This window comes from Pristiophorus japonicus, chromosome 6, assembly GCF_044704955.1.
Source record: "Pristiophorus japonicus isolate sPriJap1 chromosome 6, sPriJap1.hap1, whole genome shotgun sequence".
Taxonomy (NCBI): Eukaryota; Metazoa; Chordata; class Chondrichthyes; family Pristiophoridae; genus Pristiophorus; species Pristiophorus japonicus.
The window spans coordinates 238,762,696-238,780,506 of record NC_091982.1 but is presented as its reverse complement, the minus strand read 5'-3'; the positions used below and the strand labels follow the sequence as shown (position 1 = coordinate 238,780,506).

Here is a 17,811-nt window from a genome sequence, read left to right as displayed (position 1 = left end):
ATTGGCAGCCAAGGACAGAGTACATTATCTCGGCAACTACGAGCAGGAAAACAAAAAAAAAATAGAAGAGTCTGTGATTACACAATAGTAAAACCAAGCTTCCGTCCTTTTAGCAGCTGTAGGTACGGCCTTGCAGATTGGACGCAGGCTCACCAAATATGAGCGGACGTTTCGTCCGAACTGAGGAAAAAAATGTTCAGGTGGGCGTGGCGAAGGAAGGTTTCAAATACGCGTTTCACGGCCGCCTCCTTCCATCCCTTCCCCCACCACCAACCCTGACAATGTTTATTTTCCACTCTTTCTTGAAAAAAAAAATAATTTCTTCACCAAAACTGAGGGGGGGGGGAAAAAAAACCTGGTCGCTTTTAAGTGCCTCAGATTCTGAACGATAATTTTATTTCAAAAATAAATTTGATCTGCATCATTTTAAAAGGTGTACACTCAACTGCAAAAAGGTACGGTCATTGCAAGAGCTATAAAACCATGTGGGCATCTGCTGTTTGGTTGATCTGTCCATGATTAAACTGACGTTTCGGTTTTAGTTATTTGAATGAAAGTGTGGCGCCAGTTTAATATATATATATAGTTGTATATATATATATATATATATATATATATATGTGTGTGTGTATGTATGTATTTTTACTTCCTGTGCGAAGTACACCATCAAATTGAGTTTGAACCTGTTCTCGATAAGTCTAAAATACCGTAATTTCTCTTTATTTAAAAAAAAAACTTCTAAACATGCAGTAGATCATTTTTTTAAAGAGTTTTATTATATTTTCTTCGTCGTTGGGTGAAGTGAAAATACTTTTTTTGATTTCCGATGGTATGAGCCTTGGTAATTGATGTGCCTGCCCTGGTTCAGTGATCTGCAGCCGTGCTCTGAACCTGTTCAAAATTGTCGGTCATGAGCTGATGAGAGGGGCGGAGTAGGGTAGGGGGGAGGGGGGGGGGGTGGGGGTTGGGGGTGGGGGGGGGGGAGGTGCAATTTTAAACCTAACTTAGCCGGGCGGGAATCCCACGGGATGGGCGGGGGTGGGGAAATGCCGATTTTACACCCCCTGCTCCTCCGCCCACCACCCAATATTGTTCTCCGATCGCTTCAAAATGGAGAGCAAAATTGCGTGCGAGGGAGGGAGGGAGGGCGCGGGACATGTATCAACCACACGCCGCACCCCAATCCCGCCTGTTTCCCGACGGAAGGGGCTTGGGTTAAAATTGGGGCCCCCCCCCCCCAACTCCCTCCTCCCCCCCCCCCCCCCCCCCCCCCCCCGGTGATCTCAGAAAGATGTCTATCATTCCAGCCGAAAAAAATCCTGGCAAACTACAAGCTGTTCACATTAAAGCAAAGCAATATTTTGCCTTTTTTGGGGGGAGGGGTGGGGCGGGGTTTTGGGAAGGGGGTTTATGAGGTGCTTACTCTCTGCCCATTATCTTTTTTTATATTTTTGCAAGCTTTTTTTTTTTAATTTTTTGTTTTTGTTCAGCCTGTCGTTTTAATTACCTTAACAAAATTCCTCGTTATTATAGACATTTTTTTTATTCAAAATAAGATCTTACTATTTTACAGGTTTCCCTCTCTTGACTATGTACAGAAGTGCAAAAAGTCAACTTTCTCCCCGTAGGCCCGATCAATTTTATTCTCTATAACTGCAGCATAATCAACCCTCACGTGTTTGCACACACAATTCAGATTAATTCTCTTTTCTTATAAGTAAGCTCTGATTAATATTTGAATTCATGACATAAAAAAAATCCCTTGATCTATCGATTATGCAGCTCCTATTTAAAGAAGGTCTGATATTCAGAAGAGGAAGGTCAAAATATACCCAAAAAACAATATCTTACTATCCTCAAATGGTAACAGTAGAAAATAATTTTCAGTTCTAATATCTAGGAACTAGAGATTTCCGTAATGACTAATTACAAACAAATTAAATCATCAAAACAGTACGCAATTGTCTGCCAGGTTTGTTGCCATAGCAACAACTTAACTTCATACTCCACAATGAAAATATCATTGTAAGATTTCCATATAAAAGGTCTTCGTTCTCCAAATGCAAACAAGACTGAAGTAACGATGACTGAGGCTTGTAATCATAAGTCAGTACACTATAAATCATTCTTTAAGATGCTATACTAGTATGAATAATTAATTGACGCTACACGTAATTCAATGTTATGAGTATGTTATGAAGGCGGGGGAGGGGGAGAAAAGAAACATCTTTTTGTCATAAACTTTCGTAAAATTTTATCAGTGAATTCTAACAAACTAAAAAAAAAACTACCAACTAAAATATGAAAACGATATCTGACATTTTAACATAATAAAAAAAAATGAAGACAAATCTTAATATATGTAAGAAACTACAAATTTTAAAGAAAGGAGAGAAGAAATAAGCAAAGTCCTAGCATGTAGGTACTAGAGTAACGATTGAAGTCTATCAGCTATGTGTTCTTAACAGGTTTGAAGTAACATTTAAAATGGGTTTCAACCCGTAATATATAATCTAAGGCTTTTAATAGATGTACAGTACAATCAAAAAAATCAATGCAACAACCCCTTTTTAAAACTACCAAGCACACCTTTCAAGTTCTACCTAAGAAAAAAAAAACCTTGCAGTGAGCTCGGAAGTATGGAAAGTTCTAGAATTGAACCTCCGCTTCTTCCATTCTGATAAGGATACTTCTAGTAACCAGGCCCCACCACAGCAATTGATCCACCTTTTGCTGAACAGAGCTACACTATCTCCTTAACAAGCAGCGGAAAAGAACACAAAAAAGATTCCTATCGGGGGAGGGGGAAAAAAAATAAAGGAATTCCTTTGGATGAACCCATTAAAAATACACAACCTAATACCTTTTTTTTTTAATTTATTTTTTTTGTTTTTTTTTTTCTTCTTGAAGGCTTTCTAAGGCTAAATGCAGTTACTTTTGAAAAAAATCACATATAAAATTCACCCAGATACATATCCCACCCTGGTACTACATTTAACAAACATCTCGATTTCCATTAATATTTTGGTTTATCATGCATCTTTATGACAGTGCTTTGTTCGGCCTTTAGTTAGCTAGTTTAGAGTCACTCTCCTTTATTTTGCCTGTATATGTACGTGTGTGACTAAGATGAGACATTCAGCACAAAGCGAATCTCCGCAGAGATTGATTTTTTTTTATAGTCTTCGTCGACTTTTGGCTTTTGTTTCGGACAGAGGAAAAAAAAAATACAGACATCGGGGCAAATTAAAACTGCACAAACGCTGGCTGCCTTTCTGAGTCCATGACGCATAACACCTTGCTTGGCAATTACTAGCAGGAGGTATTCTTTCACTTCGGACTCGACTTGTTGCCAGCCTGTGTAGCCAAGGGTGGCATCAAAGTGAGATTGCAATGCCAAAAAATATTGTTTTTGGCCATATGTTGGCTAATGACATTCGTAATTGTATTTTTCATTCAAACGTGATTAATATCTCCGGTAGATATTAATAATGTGCATCAGTGAGACAGTGGTCAGCAAGGCTTATATTTTTTTTTAATTTACCATGTGCTATGCTAGTCATTCTGGAGTGAAGATGCCATTTCGGAGTTAGCTTTGGCATGTATCACAAAGTAACATAGTTTGTGGCGGTCCAATTCACCGAGCTTTAGCAAGTTTTGAAATATGTTGAATTGGACAGATGTTTTAACACTGCTGGAATAATACTTCAGGGTTAGGCGTACAGTCTTGTGTGGCACTTAACGTGTACCCCTCACACATTTACGACACAGTATTTAAAGCTACAATGCACTTTTTTTTTTAAAAGTGTGTATTTATAGTTTGCCCAACACATTCATCTCTGTCCATTGCCCTTTTAACTCTTTCTCACAATCCACTAGAATATAACCTTAACACAGAACACTGTGCATGCACAATTGACTCTTGATGAGAATGGCAAAATAGTATTTTTTTTAAATACAAGGTGCACCTTTTTTTTTCTCTTTTTTTTTTCTCCATTTTTGTAAACTTGAAGGAAAACCATTTAAACCTAACATCAAAATGATCTGCATGGTTCATAGACGTACCAGTACATACTGCAGACTAAAGTGTACATCAGAGATTACCTTTCCACTGAGAGGAGGGAGAGAGAGAGAGACAAGATGTATCAAAGAGATGGGGGGATCATTTATGCATACATCTCTGAACTTATTCACAACGTAGTACTGATAAAGGTAGATGATGTTGTACGCTGAACAACAGATCACTTTCCCTCAGCTTTACTCTTGGTGGAACGTACAGGCTACACAAGTCTCAGTGTGCGCCATTCTTTTTGACGTTTCATTCTGGATGACCGTACTTCCATTACGTTAGCATGCAAAAGGTGGCAAGGCTTGCGGCTGAGGGAGGGGAATGGTCGTGGTAGGGGGAGGGGGGGGGGGCAACGAGGGGTTAGGTATCAGATGGTGGTATTTACAGAATGGCTGTTGACCCTTGCTCTGTAATGGTGTTCCTACACACTGTCATCTCTTCACGCTGATCTGGATGGGGAAGAGAAAGAAGGCAACAATTTAGTTCCCGACTGATGTTATTTGGGATCGGTTTTGCTGGTCTGTTCTGTTAACGGGAAGCCAATCGCACAGGCTCCCTGCCAGGCCAGTGCATCTCTCCACGTGTTTTTCCCCTGTATTCGCCGCACCACCCAGAGGCAAGATTGGGAAAATCTTCCCAAATGTCCTGATTGACAAGCAAGGCAGTCCCCGAGAGAAAGAAAGAGCTGCATTTATACAGTCCCTTACAGTCTCAGGGGACCAGGAAAAGACAACGTCTAGTGAAATGAGTAGAAGGTACATTTGAAAGGGAAACATAACCTTTCACTGAAATTGCTGAATAATCATGGCAATTCGAGAGGTTTAGAATTCAGGTGATTGCTATAATCGTAGAGTTATGCTCCTGTAGGTTTGATGGAGCAATTGGCTTTCATTCATGCTTCTTGTCCTAGCCAATATTTATCACTTAAGCAACATCACTGACACCGATTATCTGGTCATTTATCTCATTGTTGTTTGTGGGAGCTTGCTGTGCGCAAATTAGGTGCCTCGTTTCCTACATTACAACAGTGACTACGTTTCAAAAGTACTTCATTGGCTTTAATGCGCTTTGGCACATCCTGAGGTCGTGAAAGGCGCTATATAAATGTAAGTCTTTCTTCCTCTGTTGTTAATGCTTGCTTGCTTCTCACTGCTAGGTACATGAGGGAGGGGGCGAGGAACATGCTTTAGCACCATCCACCCACATACTCGCAACCCAACATGCTGCAACTGCACACAATTCGATGCTGTTGCCATGATACCATGTCCTGCCGGCCTAGGTTAGAGGTCAGGAGGTGGTTCTTTTCCCACAGAGTGGTGGGAAACTTCTGGAACAGGCTGCCGGCTCGTGCCGACTCGCTGAATTCCTTCAAGCGAGAGCTGGACCTGTTTCTGGCTGGGGCGGAGATAACCTCATGCAGAATTTAGGTGCTGCACAGAGGTATCAGGGTCAGAGTGATCGCCTGGACTAGTTTTGATTGCCTGAGGAGGGGGGGGAGAGGAATTTCCTAGAATTTTGGCCCCCAAATTGGGAAGTCCTGGATGCTTCGCGCAGCCTAGACAACCATGTGTGCAGGAGGTGTCTCCAGCTTCAACTGCTCGAGCTCCGCGTTTCGGAGCTGGAGCAGTGGGTGGAGTCAATACGATACATTGGCGAGGCTGAGAATTACGTGGATAGCACGTTTCAGGAGGTGGTCACCCCGCAGCTTAAAGGTGTGCAAGTAGAGGGGAAGTGGGTGACCACCAGACGTAGTAAGTGTGCTAGGCAGGTAGCACAGGAGTCACCCCGTGCGTCCATCTCGCTTTTAAACCGATATTCACTTCTGAGTATCAGTAAGGACGATGGTGCCTCTGGGGAGTGCAGCCAGAGCCAATTCCAAGGCACCACGGGCGGCTCAGCTGCACAGGGGGGAGGAATGAAAAACAAAAGAGCCCTAGTGATAGGGGATTCTATAGTTAGGGGAACAGACAGGTGTTTCTGAGGTCGTAGAATGGTTTTGTGCCTCCCTGGTGCCAGGGTCAAGGATGTCACAGAGTGGACACAGAGCATTCTGGGGGGAAGGAAAACAACTCAGGGTCGAGGTCCATATCGGGACCAACAACAGAGATAAAATGAGGGATGAGGTTCTACAGGGGGCTAGGAAGAAAATTAAAGGGTAGGACCTCAAAGGTAGTCATCTCCGGGTTGCTACCGGTGCCACATGCTAATGAGTGTAAGAATAGAAGGATAGAGAGGATGAACATGTGGCTGGAAATTTGGTGTAGGAAGGAGGGCTTTAAATTCTTGAGGCATTGGGACTACTTCTGGGGGAGATGGGACTCCTCAACAGCGCCGGGACCAATATCCTCGCGGGGAGTTTCGCTAGTGCTGTTGGGGAGAGTTTAAACTAGCTTGGCAGGGGGATGGGAACCTGAGAACAAATTCAAAAGGGAAGGAAGTAAAGCAGAAATTGGATAGCAAGAATCTAGAAAGCAAATCTGTAAGACAGAGGAAACAGGGCTTAGTATGTCGTAAGCAAGGAGGTCTTCTTGTGCCGAATGGTATATATTTTAATGCAAGGCGTATAGCAAATAAGGTGGATGAGCTAAGAGCACAGTTAGACACTTGGGAGTATGACATTATAGCCATTACAGAAACATGGCTGAAAGAGGGGCAGGTTTGGCAGATCAATATTCCTGGCTACAGGATTTTTAGACAAGATAGAGAGGGGGGTAAAAAGGGGGGTGGGGGGGTTGCGGTACTGATTAAATAAATTATTACAGCAGTGAGGAGGGAAGATATGTTAGAGGGATCATCAAATGAGGCCATACGGGTCGAATTGAAAAATAAAAAAGGGGCGATCACACTGCTGGGTGTGTATTAAAGAGCCCCCAAACAGTGGGAGGGAGATAGAGGAGCAAATATTTATGCAAATTGCTGTGAAGTCCAGAAACAAAAGGGTAGTAATAGTAGGGGATTTTAACTATCCAAATATTGATTGGGACAAATTTAGTGTGAAGGGTATAGAGAATGCAGAATTCTTGAAATGCATTGAAGAGAACTTTTTTAGTCAATATGTATCAAGCCCAACACGAGAGGGGGCGGTCTTGGATTTAGTTTTAGGGAATGAAGCTAGGCAGATTGAACGGGTATTAGTGGGAGAGCACTTGGGTGTAGTGATCATAATTCAGTCAGATTCAAGTTGGTTATGGATAAGGACAAGGATAGGCCTGGAATAAAAGTTCTGAATTGGGGAAAAGCTAATTTTGCTAAGTTAAGGAGTGATTTGGCCATAGTGGACTGGAAACAGCTACTTGTGGGTAAATCAGTGTCGGAACAGTTGGAAGCATGAAGGAGGAGATCCGGAAGGCTCAGGCCAAACATGTGCCCTGAAAAAAAAAGGCTGGAAAAAATAATTCTACAGCAACCCTGGATGTCTAGGGACTTACAGGGGAGGATTAAGAAAAAAAGGGACGCTTATATCATATACCAACGGCTAAATACTTTTGAATCTTTAGAGGAATGTGGAACTTTAAGAGGCAAATTTAAAAAGGATATTAGGAATGCTAAGAGAGAGCATGATAAATTCTTGGCCAATAAAATTAAGGAAAACCCTGAGATGTTCTATAAATATATGAGTAAGAGGATAACTAAAGAAAGAGTAAGGCCTATTACAGACCATGAGGGTAATCTTTGTGTGGAGGCGGAAGATGTTGGTAAGGTTCTTAACGAATACTTGGCATCTATTTTCACAAAGGAAAGGGGTAATGCAGATACTGCTATCGAGGAGGAGTGTGATATTCTGGATGAAATAAATATACTGAGAGAGGAAGTATTAAAGGGTTTAGCAGTTTTGAAAGTAGGTAAGTCCCCAGGCCCGGATGAAATGCATCCCAGGCTGTTGAGCGAAGTAAAAGAGGGAATAGCAGAGGCCTTGACCATCATTTTCCAGTCCTCTTTGGATCTGGGCATGGTGCCGAGGATTGGAGGCCTGCTAATGTAGTACCCTTGTTTAAGAAAGGAAAAAGGGATAGGCCGAGTAATTACAGGCCTGTCAGCCTAACCTCAGTGGTGGGAAAATTATTGGAAAAAATCCTGAAAGTCAGGATAAGTCTGCATTTGGAAAGGCAAGGATTAATTAGAGACAGTCAGCACGGATTTGTTCAGGGAAGATCGTGTTTGACTAACCTGATTGAATTTTTTGAGGAGGGTAGTGTGTACGATGAAGTATATATGGACTTTAGCAAGGCTTTTGACAAGGTCCCACATGATAGACTGGTCATGAAGGTTAAAGCCCATGGGATACAGGGCAAAGTAGCATGTTGGATCCAAAATTGGTTTGGAGGTAGGAAGCAAAGTGTAATGATTGATGGACATTTTTGTGACTGGAAGGATGTTTCCAGTGGGGTTCTGCAGGGCTCAGTACTGGGTCCCTTGCTTTTTGAGGTATATATCAACGATTTAGATTTGAATGTAGGGAGTATGATTAAGAAGTTTGCAGACGACACTAAAATTAGCTGTGTGGTTGATAATGAAGAGGAAAGTCATGGGCTGGAGGAGAATATCAATCTACTGGTCAGGTGGGCAGAGCAGTGGCACATGGAATTTAATTCAGAGAAGTGTGAGGTGATGCACTTTGGGAGGGCTAATAAGGAAAGGGTATACACATTAAGCGGTAGGCCACTTAATAGTAAAGATGAACAAAGGGACCTTGGAGTGCTTGTCCCCAGATCCCTGAAAGTAGCAGGCCAGGTGGATAAGCTAGTTAAGAAGGCATATGGAATGCTTGCCTTTATTGGCCGAGGCATAGAATATAAGAGCATAGAGGTTATGCTTAAATTGTATAATACTTTGGTTAGGCCACAGGTGGAGTACTGCGTGCAGTTCTGGTCGTCATATTATCGGAAGGATGTGATTGCATTAGAGAGGGTGCAGAGAAGATTTATTAGGATGCTGCCTGGAATGGAGAATCTTAGTTATGAGGACAGATTGGAGAGGCTGGGTTTGTTCTCATTGGAAAATAAGAGTTGAAGAGACCTCATTGAGGTGTACAAAATATTGAGGGGCCTGGACATAGTGGATAGTAAGGGTCTATTTCCATTGGTGGAGGGGGCTATTACGAGGGGGCATAGTTTTAAGGTGCTTGATGGAAGGTTTAGAGGGGATTTGACAGGATGACCTTTTGTTGGACAGCGGAGATATAATGGTAAATAATGAAGGGAATAGAATACGGCCAGGGTGATCTCCTGGACCAGTTTCGATTGCCTGGATGGGTTGGAGAGGAATTTTCCCAGATTTTTTCACCCTAATTTGTCCTGGGTTTTTATCTGTTTTTTGCCCCAGGAGGTCACATGGCTCCGGTTGGGGTGGAGTGTAGAATGTTTCAGTATAAGGGGTGTCGTAGTTGTGTGAGGCGGACTGGTTGGGCTGGGTGCTCTTTGCCTTTGCGTCATTGTTCATAGGTTTATATGTAACCTTTAGGGCTGCTGACCAAGGGCCGTGTGGCTCTTTGTCGGCCGGCGTGGACACGATGGGCCGGAATGGCCTCCTTCTGTGCTGTAAATTTCTATGTTTCTAAATTGACCTGGGATTTTTAATCTGGTTTTTTGCCTCTCCCAGGAGATCACATGGTCGGGTATGGTGGGGAGAGTCTATATAGTGATACACAAGGTATCACAATTTGTGTGGGGCAGGCTGGATAGACCAGACAGTCTTTACCTGTCCGTCATTGTTCGCATGTTCAGACATCTTCAGCTCGGTTGCAGAGGAGTCTGCCTTGGTGAGATTGATGGCATCATGATGGCATTTCTCTGACACGGCACGTGACTTTTTCTTTATTACATGCTGAATAATATTTAACCTGTAAAATCCCTGTGGTTGTATCAGAAGTCTAGATACAGATAGGATGGTTGCCCTCGTGGGGGAATCTAGAACTAGGGGGCATAGTTTCAGAATAAGGGGTCGCCCATTTAGAACTGAGATGAGGAGGAATTTCTTCTCTCAGAGGGTCATAAATCTGTGGAATTCTCTGCCCCAGAGAGCTGTGGAGCCTGGGTCATTGAATATATTAAAGGCGGAGATAGACAGATTTTTGAGCGACAAGGGAGTAAAGGATTATGGGGAGTGGGCAGGGAAGTGGACCTGAGTCCATGATCAGATCAGCCATGATCTTATTGAATGGTGGAGCAGGCTCGAGTGCTCCTATTTCTTATGTTCTTATAGTAAGTCCGATCCTGAGCAAAGTTCTCACCTAGCCACCAACTGAACTGATCCCAGACTCAGCTGGTTAGAAAGGGTTGGACTTACACCATTTCTAACTGATTCAACTACTTCAGTTGTTACGATGGTTAAGTCAAGAGGTGAGATTACACAAATTAGGGTTGTATTCCCCAGAATTTGATCGAAGTTTTCAGGATATTAAGGGGAACAGATGGGATAGATAGAGTGAAACTATTTCCGCTGGTTGGGGATTCTAGGACTAGCGGGCATCGTCAAAAAATTAGAGCCAGACCTTTCAGGAGTGAAGTTAGAAAACACTTTTACACACAAAGGGTGGTAGAAATTTGGAACTCTCTTCCGCAAACGGCAACTGATACTATGTCAATTGTTCATTTTAAATCTGAGATTGATAGCTTTTTGTTAATCAAAGGTATTAAGGAATATGGGGCAAAGGCAGAGTTAGGTCGCAGATCAGCCACAATCTCATTGAATGGCGGGAGGCCCGAGGGGCTGAATGGCCTCCTCCTGTTCCTGTGTTCCTATGTTTGTGGCATGCTCGTCATATACATCCCGAATCTTCAATTCTTCACAGTGATTTCAAAATGGCCGATTGCAGCCACAGGCAGAAATGTTTTGGGAGTCTCCGACTCAGGAAAAGAAAAGGATTTGAATGAATAAGCATGATGCATATTCATATCGAGCTGTGCAGGGAAGCAGGGGCGTTTCTATAGAAACACCACAGCAGTGGGTTCTGCGGAATTGATCAAGACAGAAATCGATCAAAAATTCCTCTGCGTAATCACAAGTTCCCATTAAAAAAAAAGGTCTGGGCTAATTTGTCTGTTCTCATGTGTGAACAAACAGGAATACATAGGAACAGGAGTAGGCTGTTCAGCTCCTCGAGCCTGTTCGGACATTCAGTTAGATCGTGGCTGATCTGTATCTTAACTCCATTCCTTGGTTCCGTAACCCTTAATACCCTTACCTAACAAAAATCTATCAATCTTAATTTTGAAATTATCAATTGACCCCCAGCCATAACAACTTTTTGGGGGAGAGAGTTCCAGATTCCCACAACCCTTTGTGTGAAGAAGTGACTCCTGACATCACCCCTGAACGGCCTGGCTCTAATTTGAAGGTTAAACCCCTTGTTCTGGATTCCCCCCATCAGAGGCACTACTTCTTCTCTGTCAGGATGTCCCAAAGCACTTTGCAGGCAACACATTACATGTCACTGCTGCTTTGCAGACAAATGCGGTAGGCAACTTGCACAGAACAAGGTCCCACAAATGAGATGGTTGAGTTCAACTGTTTGGCGGTGTTGGCTGAGGGATAAATATTGGTCAGGACTCCCCTGCTTTTTTTCAAATAGCGCCAGGGGAATCTCTGAATGAGAGAAAATCAAGTCAAAATCCAATACCTAATCACTGGGCACTCTCGCCTTCTCTAAATGCTCTCTTAACATTGCTCTTGTGTTGCTGAATAGCTTCCAACTGGGAACATTAATGGTTCAACAAGTATTGAGACATTTCAATCAACAGCTTTAAAAAATACTTCAACGCTTCAGTTACATTTGATGAAAAAAAATGAAAAAAGGGGAAACTTACTGTTCGACCAGGCAATATTCTACATCTGAGTAACATACTTGTGGCTAGTCAGATGATCTACAGATATTATGGGCATCTGTGCAGAAGGAAACAGTAACGCCAGTTAACATACATGGTTCAGTAAGCACACTCAATAAAACTGTTTAAAGCTCAGGCGATACAAAGACAACACAGTGGAGGGAGCATGCTTCAAGACTACTAAAGTCCTCCAGTTACTGTGTAATAACAAATAGCAGCAAGGCTGACACAGATTTAATTGTTACAGCGTGAGTTTAGATTGTTAATAGGTCAACACTACGTCACCAGATTTATGACTGCAAAACTTTAAATAGATGTTAACGGTTCTCTTTTTAAAAATTATTCGTACAGATTTATGAATTGCAGCATAGAGCCAATCCTGTTCCATAGGTAGCATTTTATAAAAGAAAAAATAATAAACTTCCTTTATTTTTTGACTAGCCAATATATATATTTCCTTGAATAGATTTGGCGGTTGTATGTTTGCTTCATTTGGGATTCCGTGGGGTTTAAAAGTCACCTTTCTGTATTCTTCAAGTAGCTGTACTAATGCGGCACAGCCACTTGCCGTGCAGACCAAGCGGGTTCCAGGCTCAGTTTGCTTGGTCAATGCAGGGTTCCCTCTTCCCAGCGTGGGCAGCAGTAAGGCTATCACTGACCCCCACCGCCCCTGGTCGAGGGAGGGGAAAAGGGCGCCTTGATCACCGTGACGGTACTCCTGTCTGAGAACGTGTGCAACGCGGATCAGGACGGGATTGGCACCCGCGTTCGAACAGGCAGCGGGCATTCGCTGTCTGGGGGCTCACGCGCAAAGCACAAACCATGCGGGCGAGGTGCCAACTGACAACTGGCGGTGCTGAAAGTAGCGGGTCAGTCCGCCTGCGTTTTTTGCAGCCTGGAGGAGTCCATGTTCTACGTATCCATAGAGTGCGTGAAGTTGCAGCCCCTCTTCCACTACTTGAAGGGGCTGCTCATCGATTTTTGACTGCACTTCAGTCCCACGCTCCTGATCTTCGGGGGTGGGGGTGGGGGGAAGGGTGCGGGGTGCTGGAGGGGGGTAGAGGGCAGGTCGGGAGACCTCCTCGTGGGACTGCTCCTAGGCCTGGCCAAGGTGGCCAACAATAGGTCCGGGCGCGGGCAGTCGAGGGGGTTGCTCGGCTCGAGTGCCTGCCTCTCTTCCGCGGCTACGTTCGTGTTAGGGTTGTCCTGGAGATGGAGCACGTGATGTCCACCAGCGTGGGTCAGTGCCTTCGGGAGAGGAGGTGAAAATAATTTGCACGGGTTATGACACAGTGAACTAGTGAAACGGGATGCGTGTCCATTTCTCAGCAGGGAGCATCGACCCGTGCCAGTGCTGCAACTGTCAGTTAGACAGAGAGAGAGTCATCGACAGACGTCCTGGTATAGCTCAGCCTTTTTCTGAATTCTTCCCTTCGTGCAGCTGAGGAGAGTGGGGGCGAGGGAAGGGGGGGTGGGGCTGATGGGGCTCCCAGATCCATCCAATGCAACCTCACGATGGCACATATCAGATCTTGCCAAGCCGGCCAATCACGGGCCTCGAATAAACTACCCAACACAGCCCACCGGACAAGGTCCCAAAAGTGCCGCTGACTAAATTTCCCACCAATCGCGCGCCTTTTAGGAATTGGATGACGTTAAAAGACAACGAGGCGGGAAATCACTTTGTTTCTCAAAATGTGTTAACTGAAGGATGTTACTTTAACCGATACTGAGCAAAAATAAATGGACAAGGCCCAATTACTTAGACACCAGCCACTCAAGGAAATGTGAAAGTTGTTATTTTAGTTAAAATGTTCAGCCCATTGTCCATGAAACAAAACTTTTTTTTCATTCCCCCCCCCCCCCCCCCAATAACCTCAGTCCCCCCCCACCACCCATCATCCCCCTCGACCACTTCCCCGACTGGCTACTCTCCAGACGGCACCGACATTCAACGTACTTATCTACCAATAATGTACATAGGGTGGGGATGGGACTGGGGTTGTTGGGGGGGGGGGGATGGGGGGGTGGTGAAAACTAAAGGTAACAAATCTTCTCGGTAAATGCAAAGACAGAACAGGGATTGGCGTCTCTAGACTTTGCCTTTACGCGGAAGCACGGCGCTCCGGAGCGGTAGCGCCACCACGCGGCCAAACGGCAACATTACCCGAGAGAGGCACAGGACAACCTACCGCGGAGTAAATAGGCCGCGGGGAACGGTACACATCCTTCGGATAACATTGTAACTGCAATAAATGAAAACCCTGTTAAGTCGTCAAGTTTAAACGCTGTCATCTTATTTGAATACAGAAGAAGAAAAAAATAAATAACCAGAAGCGAGACGAGGACACGCACAGGCCGGGTTAGCGGCGGGGGTGGGGGGGGGGGGTTGATGGAGGGGTTGGCAGGGGTGGCGGGGGGGGCGGTTGGTTCTGCTTCAGTGCGCGGCCCGAGAGTTTTTTGCCCACTTAAAAATTATCGGGCGGGAAAATATGGGCTGGTAGCCTTCTTTTGTGGCAGGAATGGGAAACCCCAGGCTGAGATATCGATGGAGTACTCACCTGCAGCAACCTTTCTCTTTACGTTACGGTTCTGTCCCCCTGCTGGTTGCTGGCTACTGGGCTCTCCGTAACGTCACCGCTTGCCGGTGACTCGGCAGTGAGCATCGGCAGGCTGTTGACCATGGTGGGCCTCAAGGCTTGATAATTGCCACACTCTGCCCACTCCCCTCGCCCCCTCCTCCCCATGCCCGGCAGGTACATTGTATTTGGGGGTTGTGTGGGGGGGGGGGGTTAAGAGGCTGCGGGATGGGGGAGGGGATGTTGCGCTGTGTTCCCGACGCCTTCCTGCACCCCCCCCTCCCCCCAACCATCATTACTTACCTTAATGGTGACCTCATTTGGCATCTGATGTCGGGAGGCGTGCACAGGGCCTAGCCGATAGCCAACAGAGGCTGGTCTGTTTAAACACTGCGCCACAAGGGCAACCAATCTGCTAACCCCGTTTTTACACTACCGCCAAAGGTTAAAATTATCCCCGATAAGTCATACAATAGGCTTGTTGTGCACAATGCTGCGAATATGGAGCAGTGTTTAAACTGACCTCCCCCATTTTAAGGCCAGAAAGCCCAATTGCTATCTATACGGGACATCTAGAGCTTAATTGCTACTGGTGGGGTGACATAACACAAGTTTAAAAAAAATGTCTTTCTTGTGGAAGCCTTGTGGACCGGGAGGAGGAGTGTTGCAACCCCACCCATCCCCTGAGTCCCACAAAGTGTCCTTGTGCCTACTCAGTCCACTGGGTCTTGCCTCTCACTTCTAGCGCCGGATCAGCTGCCCAGCACTAATAAAAGGAATGATTCCTGGCGTCCTCGAACTCCCAACTCAATTTTTGTTCCCTCCCCTCGGCCCCTGACATCACTCCTGCCAGGTTCCAGGCGGGGCATGTCCTGCTTTATTTAAACACGGCCTGGGAGTTAAAATGGCCTGGGCCTTCAGCTGAGCTCCCAATAGAGAGGTTCATTCCCTTCCCTCATAGCTGGGGGGTAAAAAAATTCCAGTAAAATCACAATTGCTATGCATTTAATTTCCTTTAAGTGGATTATCATAGACGGAGGAGGGAGGGGAAGGCTATTAAAATAAAATAATAATAAACGGACAGAAAGAAACAAAAAATTCTATCAATAAATTTATCACATTTCCGGAGTCATACTGCCAAGTGTCAAGAGTATAAAAGAAAGATAATTATTTTGTGTTATCCTCTGCCGATCTGAAGCCTGAAATTTACCATCGTGGGCTAAACTTACCTCACCAACAGCAATTAAGCTCTAGATGTCCCGTACAGATAGTAATTAAACTTTGCAGCCTTAAATGTGACAGGTCTGGTTAAACACTGATTCACCTCAAGCAGCAGAGTAATGCATTGTGCATTACATGCCTATTATTTGACTTGTCGGGGGTAATCTTAACCTTTGGCGATTTTCGGGAGGGGTGCATAGACAGATGGGCGATCCGGTATCACCCGTTTCACACTATTGGCCGAAGGTTAGAGTTACCCCAATCAAGAGTAATGCCACGGGACGTCTGCGTGTACAGCAAAAGCATTAATGTTAAACACCCAGAAAGCTGAGGAAAGGCTCCCATCAAGCTTATTTTTTTTTCATGTAAAAAATGGGCTGGACATTTTAATCTTGTGATTCCAGTGCAGTTCGACAATAACAGCGACAACAACGACAAAAAAAAATACACACACACACAGAAACGTTTCTCAAACACGAATTACTTGCACCGTTGCTATGGAAACAAGAACAACCAAAGCTGTAAATGAGCAAACCTGGTTGGCGGTTGCGGTGGCTGCAAAGGGGACACTTGTGGCGGATGTCGTTGCCGCGGATACAGCCGCTGGATTAGCACCGTGCATCATCGGTACTTTTTATTTTGCAGGGAAGTCACAGAGAGTGACGGAGAAGAAAATATGGGGCAGGACGAGGGGGCGGGGGGAGGTGGAGGGAGATGGTGGTGAGGGTGGAGGGGGTAGGGTGAAGAAACCATGGCAACACACAGCGGAGAGTTAGCACAGCAGCAAGCCGCGTGACATCATCACCAGCAAGTGACATGTATTCGCAGGGCAAAGCGGGATCAAGAAAGAGGGAGGAAGGAAGGCGGGGGTGGGGAAATAAAGAGGTGGGATAGGGCAAGGCGAAGAGGAAATGAGGAGAGGGTTTTGGGGTGGGGTAAAGAAGGAGGTAAGGAAGAGGGGCAAGGAAAGTGGGAGCAAGGAGCAAATACAATGAATAAAAAAAAGGGAGAAAAAGGGGAAAAAATGCTTATTAACACCAACAACAATTTGGTAAATCAATGCAACAAACTCATAAAATATTAACATTACACACTTCTTACAAAAAAACATCAATTAGGATTATATTATATAATATGAAAGCAGTTCATAGTCATGCTTTAATCTAAATATTCTGTCACAACAGTCATTGAAAGAAATCTGTAGTTATCCATTCTTGCAAAGCGACATTTATAAATGTTTCACTGCTTCATAATAATTAATAGGACAATTAAAAAAGCTAAATTATGCGACACAAGCTCTAATAATTCTAAACCGACCTTAGCAGTGAGAAGCACAGTCCCTTCAAAGTCCACTCACTCTCAGACGCGACGGAACTGGCCGGGGGTTAGAGATTTCAGTCGGATGGTCAATTTCAGCAGTCAATTTCAGAATGATCGGATAAACAGATTTGATTGGTTTGGCGGGAGCAGAGAATGTGGGGATGGCGTTGGCTGGAGCGGGCAAAGAAATCCCGCCTGGTTTAAAGGGGCAGCGTGGCCATTAAAGGGACGGTTCTGTGTTGCACTGCCTGCGTGCTATGTCAATGGATGCAATTTCATCATCATTCTGAACGGGCTTCGGGCAAACTAAAGTCGCTCACAAAACGTCGCCCTCTCACAAGACAGGGGGTTTGCGATTCCAAAGTGGAGTTTGGGTTCCGACTGATCCTGGGACTGAAAATTGCATCTATTGTCAACTGAGGCGGTCCAAGAATTGCCGGAGGGGAGATGAATAGAATTTATATTTTACGCTCAGCAAGTTTTTGTAAGCTGGAACGCACTGCCTGAAAGGGCGGTGGAAGCAGATTCAATTGTAACTTTCAAAAGGGAGTTGGGCTGAACCTGAAAAGGAAAAATTTGCAGGTCTATGGGGAAAGAGCAGGGGGTGTGGGACTAATTGGCTCGCTATTTCAGAGAGCCGGCACAGGCACGATGGGCCAAATGGCCTCCTTCTGTGCTATCATCATCATCATAGGCAGTCCCTCGGAATCGAGGAAGACTTGTTTCCACTTCTGAAGTGAGTTCTTTGGTAGCTGAACAGTCCAATAGGAGAGACTCTGTCACAGGTGCTATATGATTC

At 44.7% G+C, this 17,811-nt stretch overlaps 1 protein-coding gene across 18 annotated transcripts in view; it reads right to left on the bottom strand.

Moving 5' to 3' along the window:
* Nucleotides 1-1,269: 1,269 nt before the first annotated feature.
* Nucleotides 1,270-17,811, bottom strand: part of mbnl1 (muscleblind-like splicing regulator 1) — a 367,597-nt gene continuing 351,055 nt past the window's right edge. For 12 of the 18 annotated variants that reach the window (XM_070883734.1, XM_070883748.1, XM_070883733.1 and 9 more), the window contains 4 exons: nt 16,228-16,322; nt 14,085-14,138; nt 11,875-11,950; nt 1,270-4,518 (listed from right to left, as the gene is read on the bottom strand). In XM_070883734.1, coding sequence (XP_070739835.1) covers nt 11,894-11,950; nt 14,085-14,138; nt 16,228-16,322 — 206 coding nt within the window. In that variant the 3' untranslated portion in view covers nt 1,270-4,518; nt 11,875-11,893. The remainder of the gene's footprint in view (nt 4,519-11,874; nt 11,951-14,084; nt 14,139-16,227; nt 16,323-17,811) is intronic. The other 6 variants (XM_070883741.1, XM_070883743.1, XM_070883744.1 and 3 more) reach the window with 2 other exon arrangements.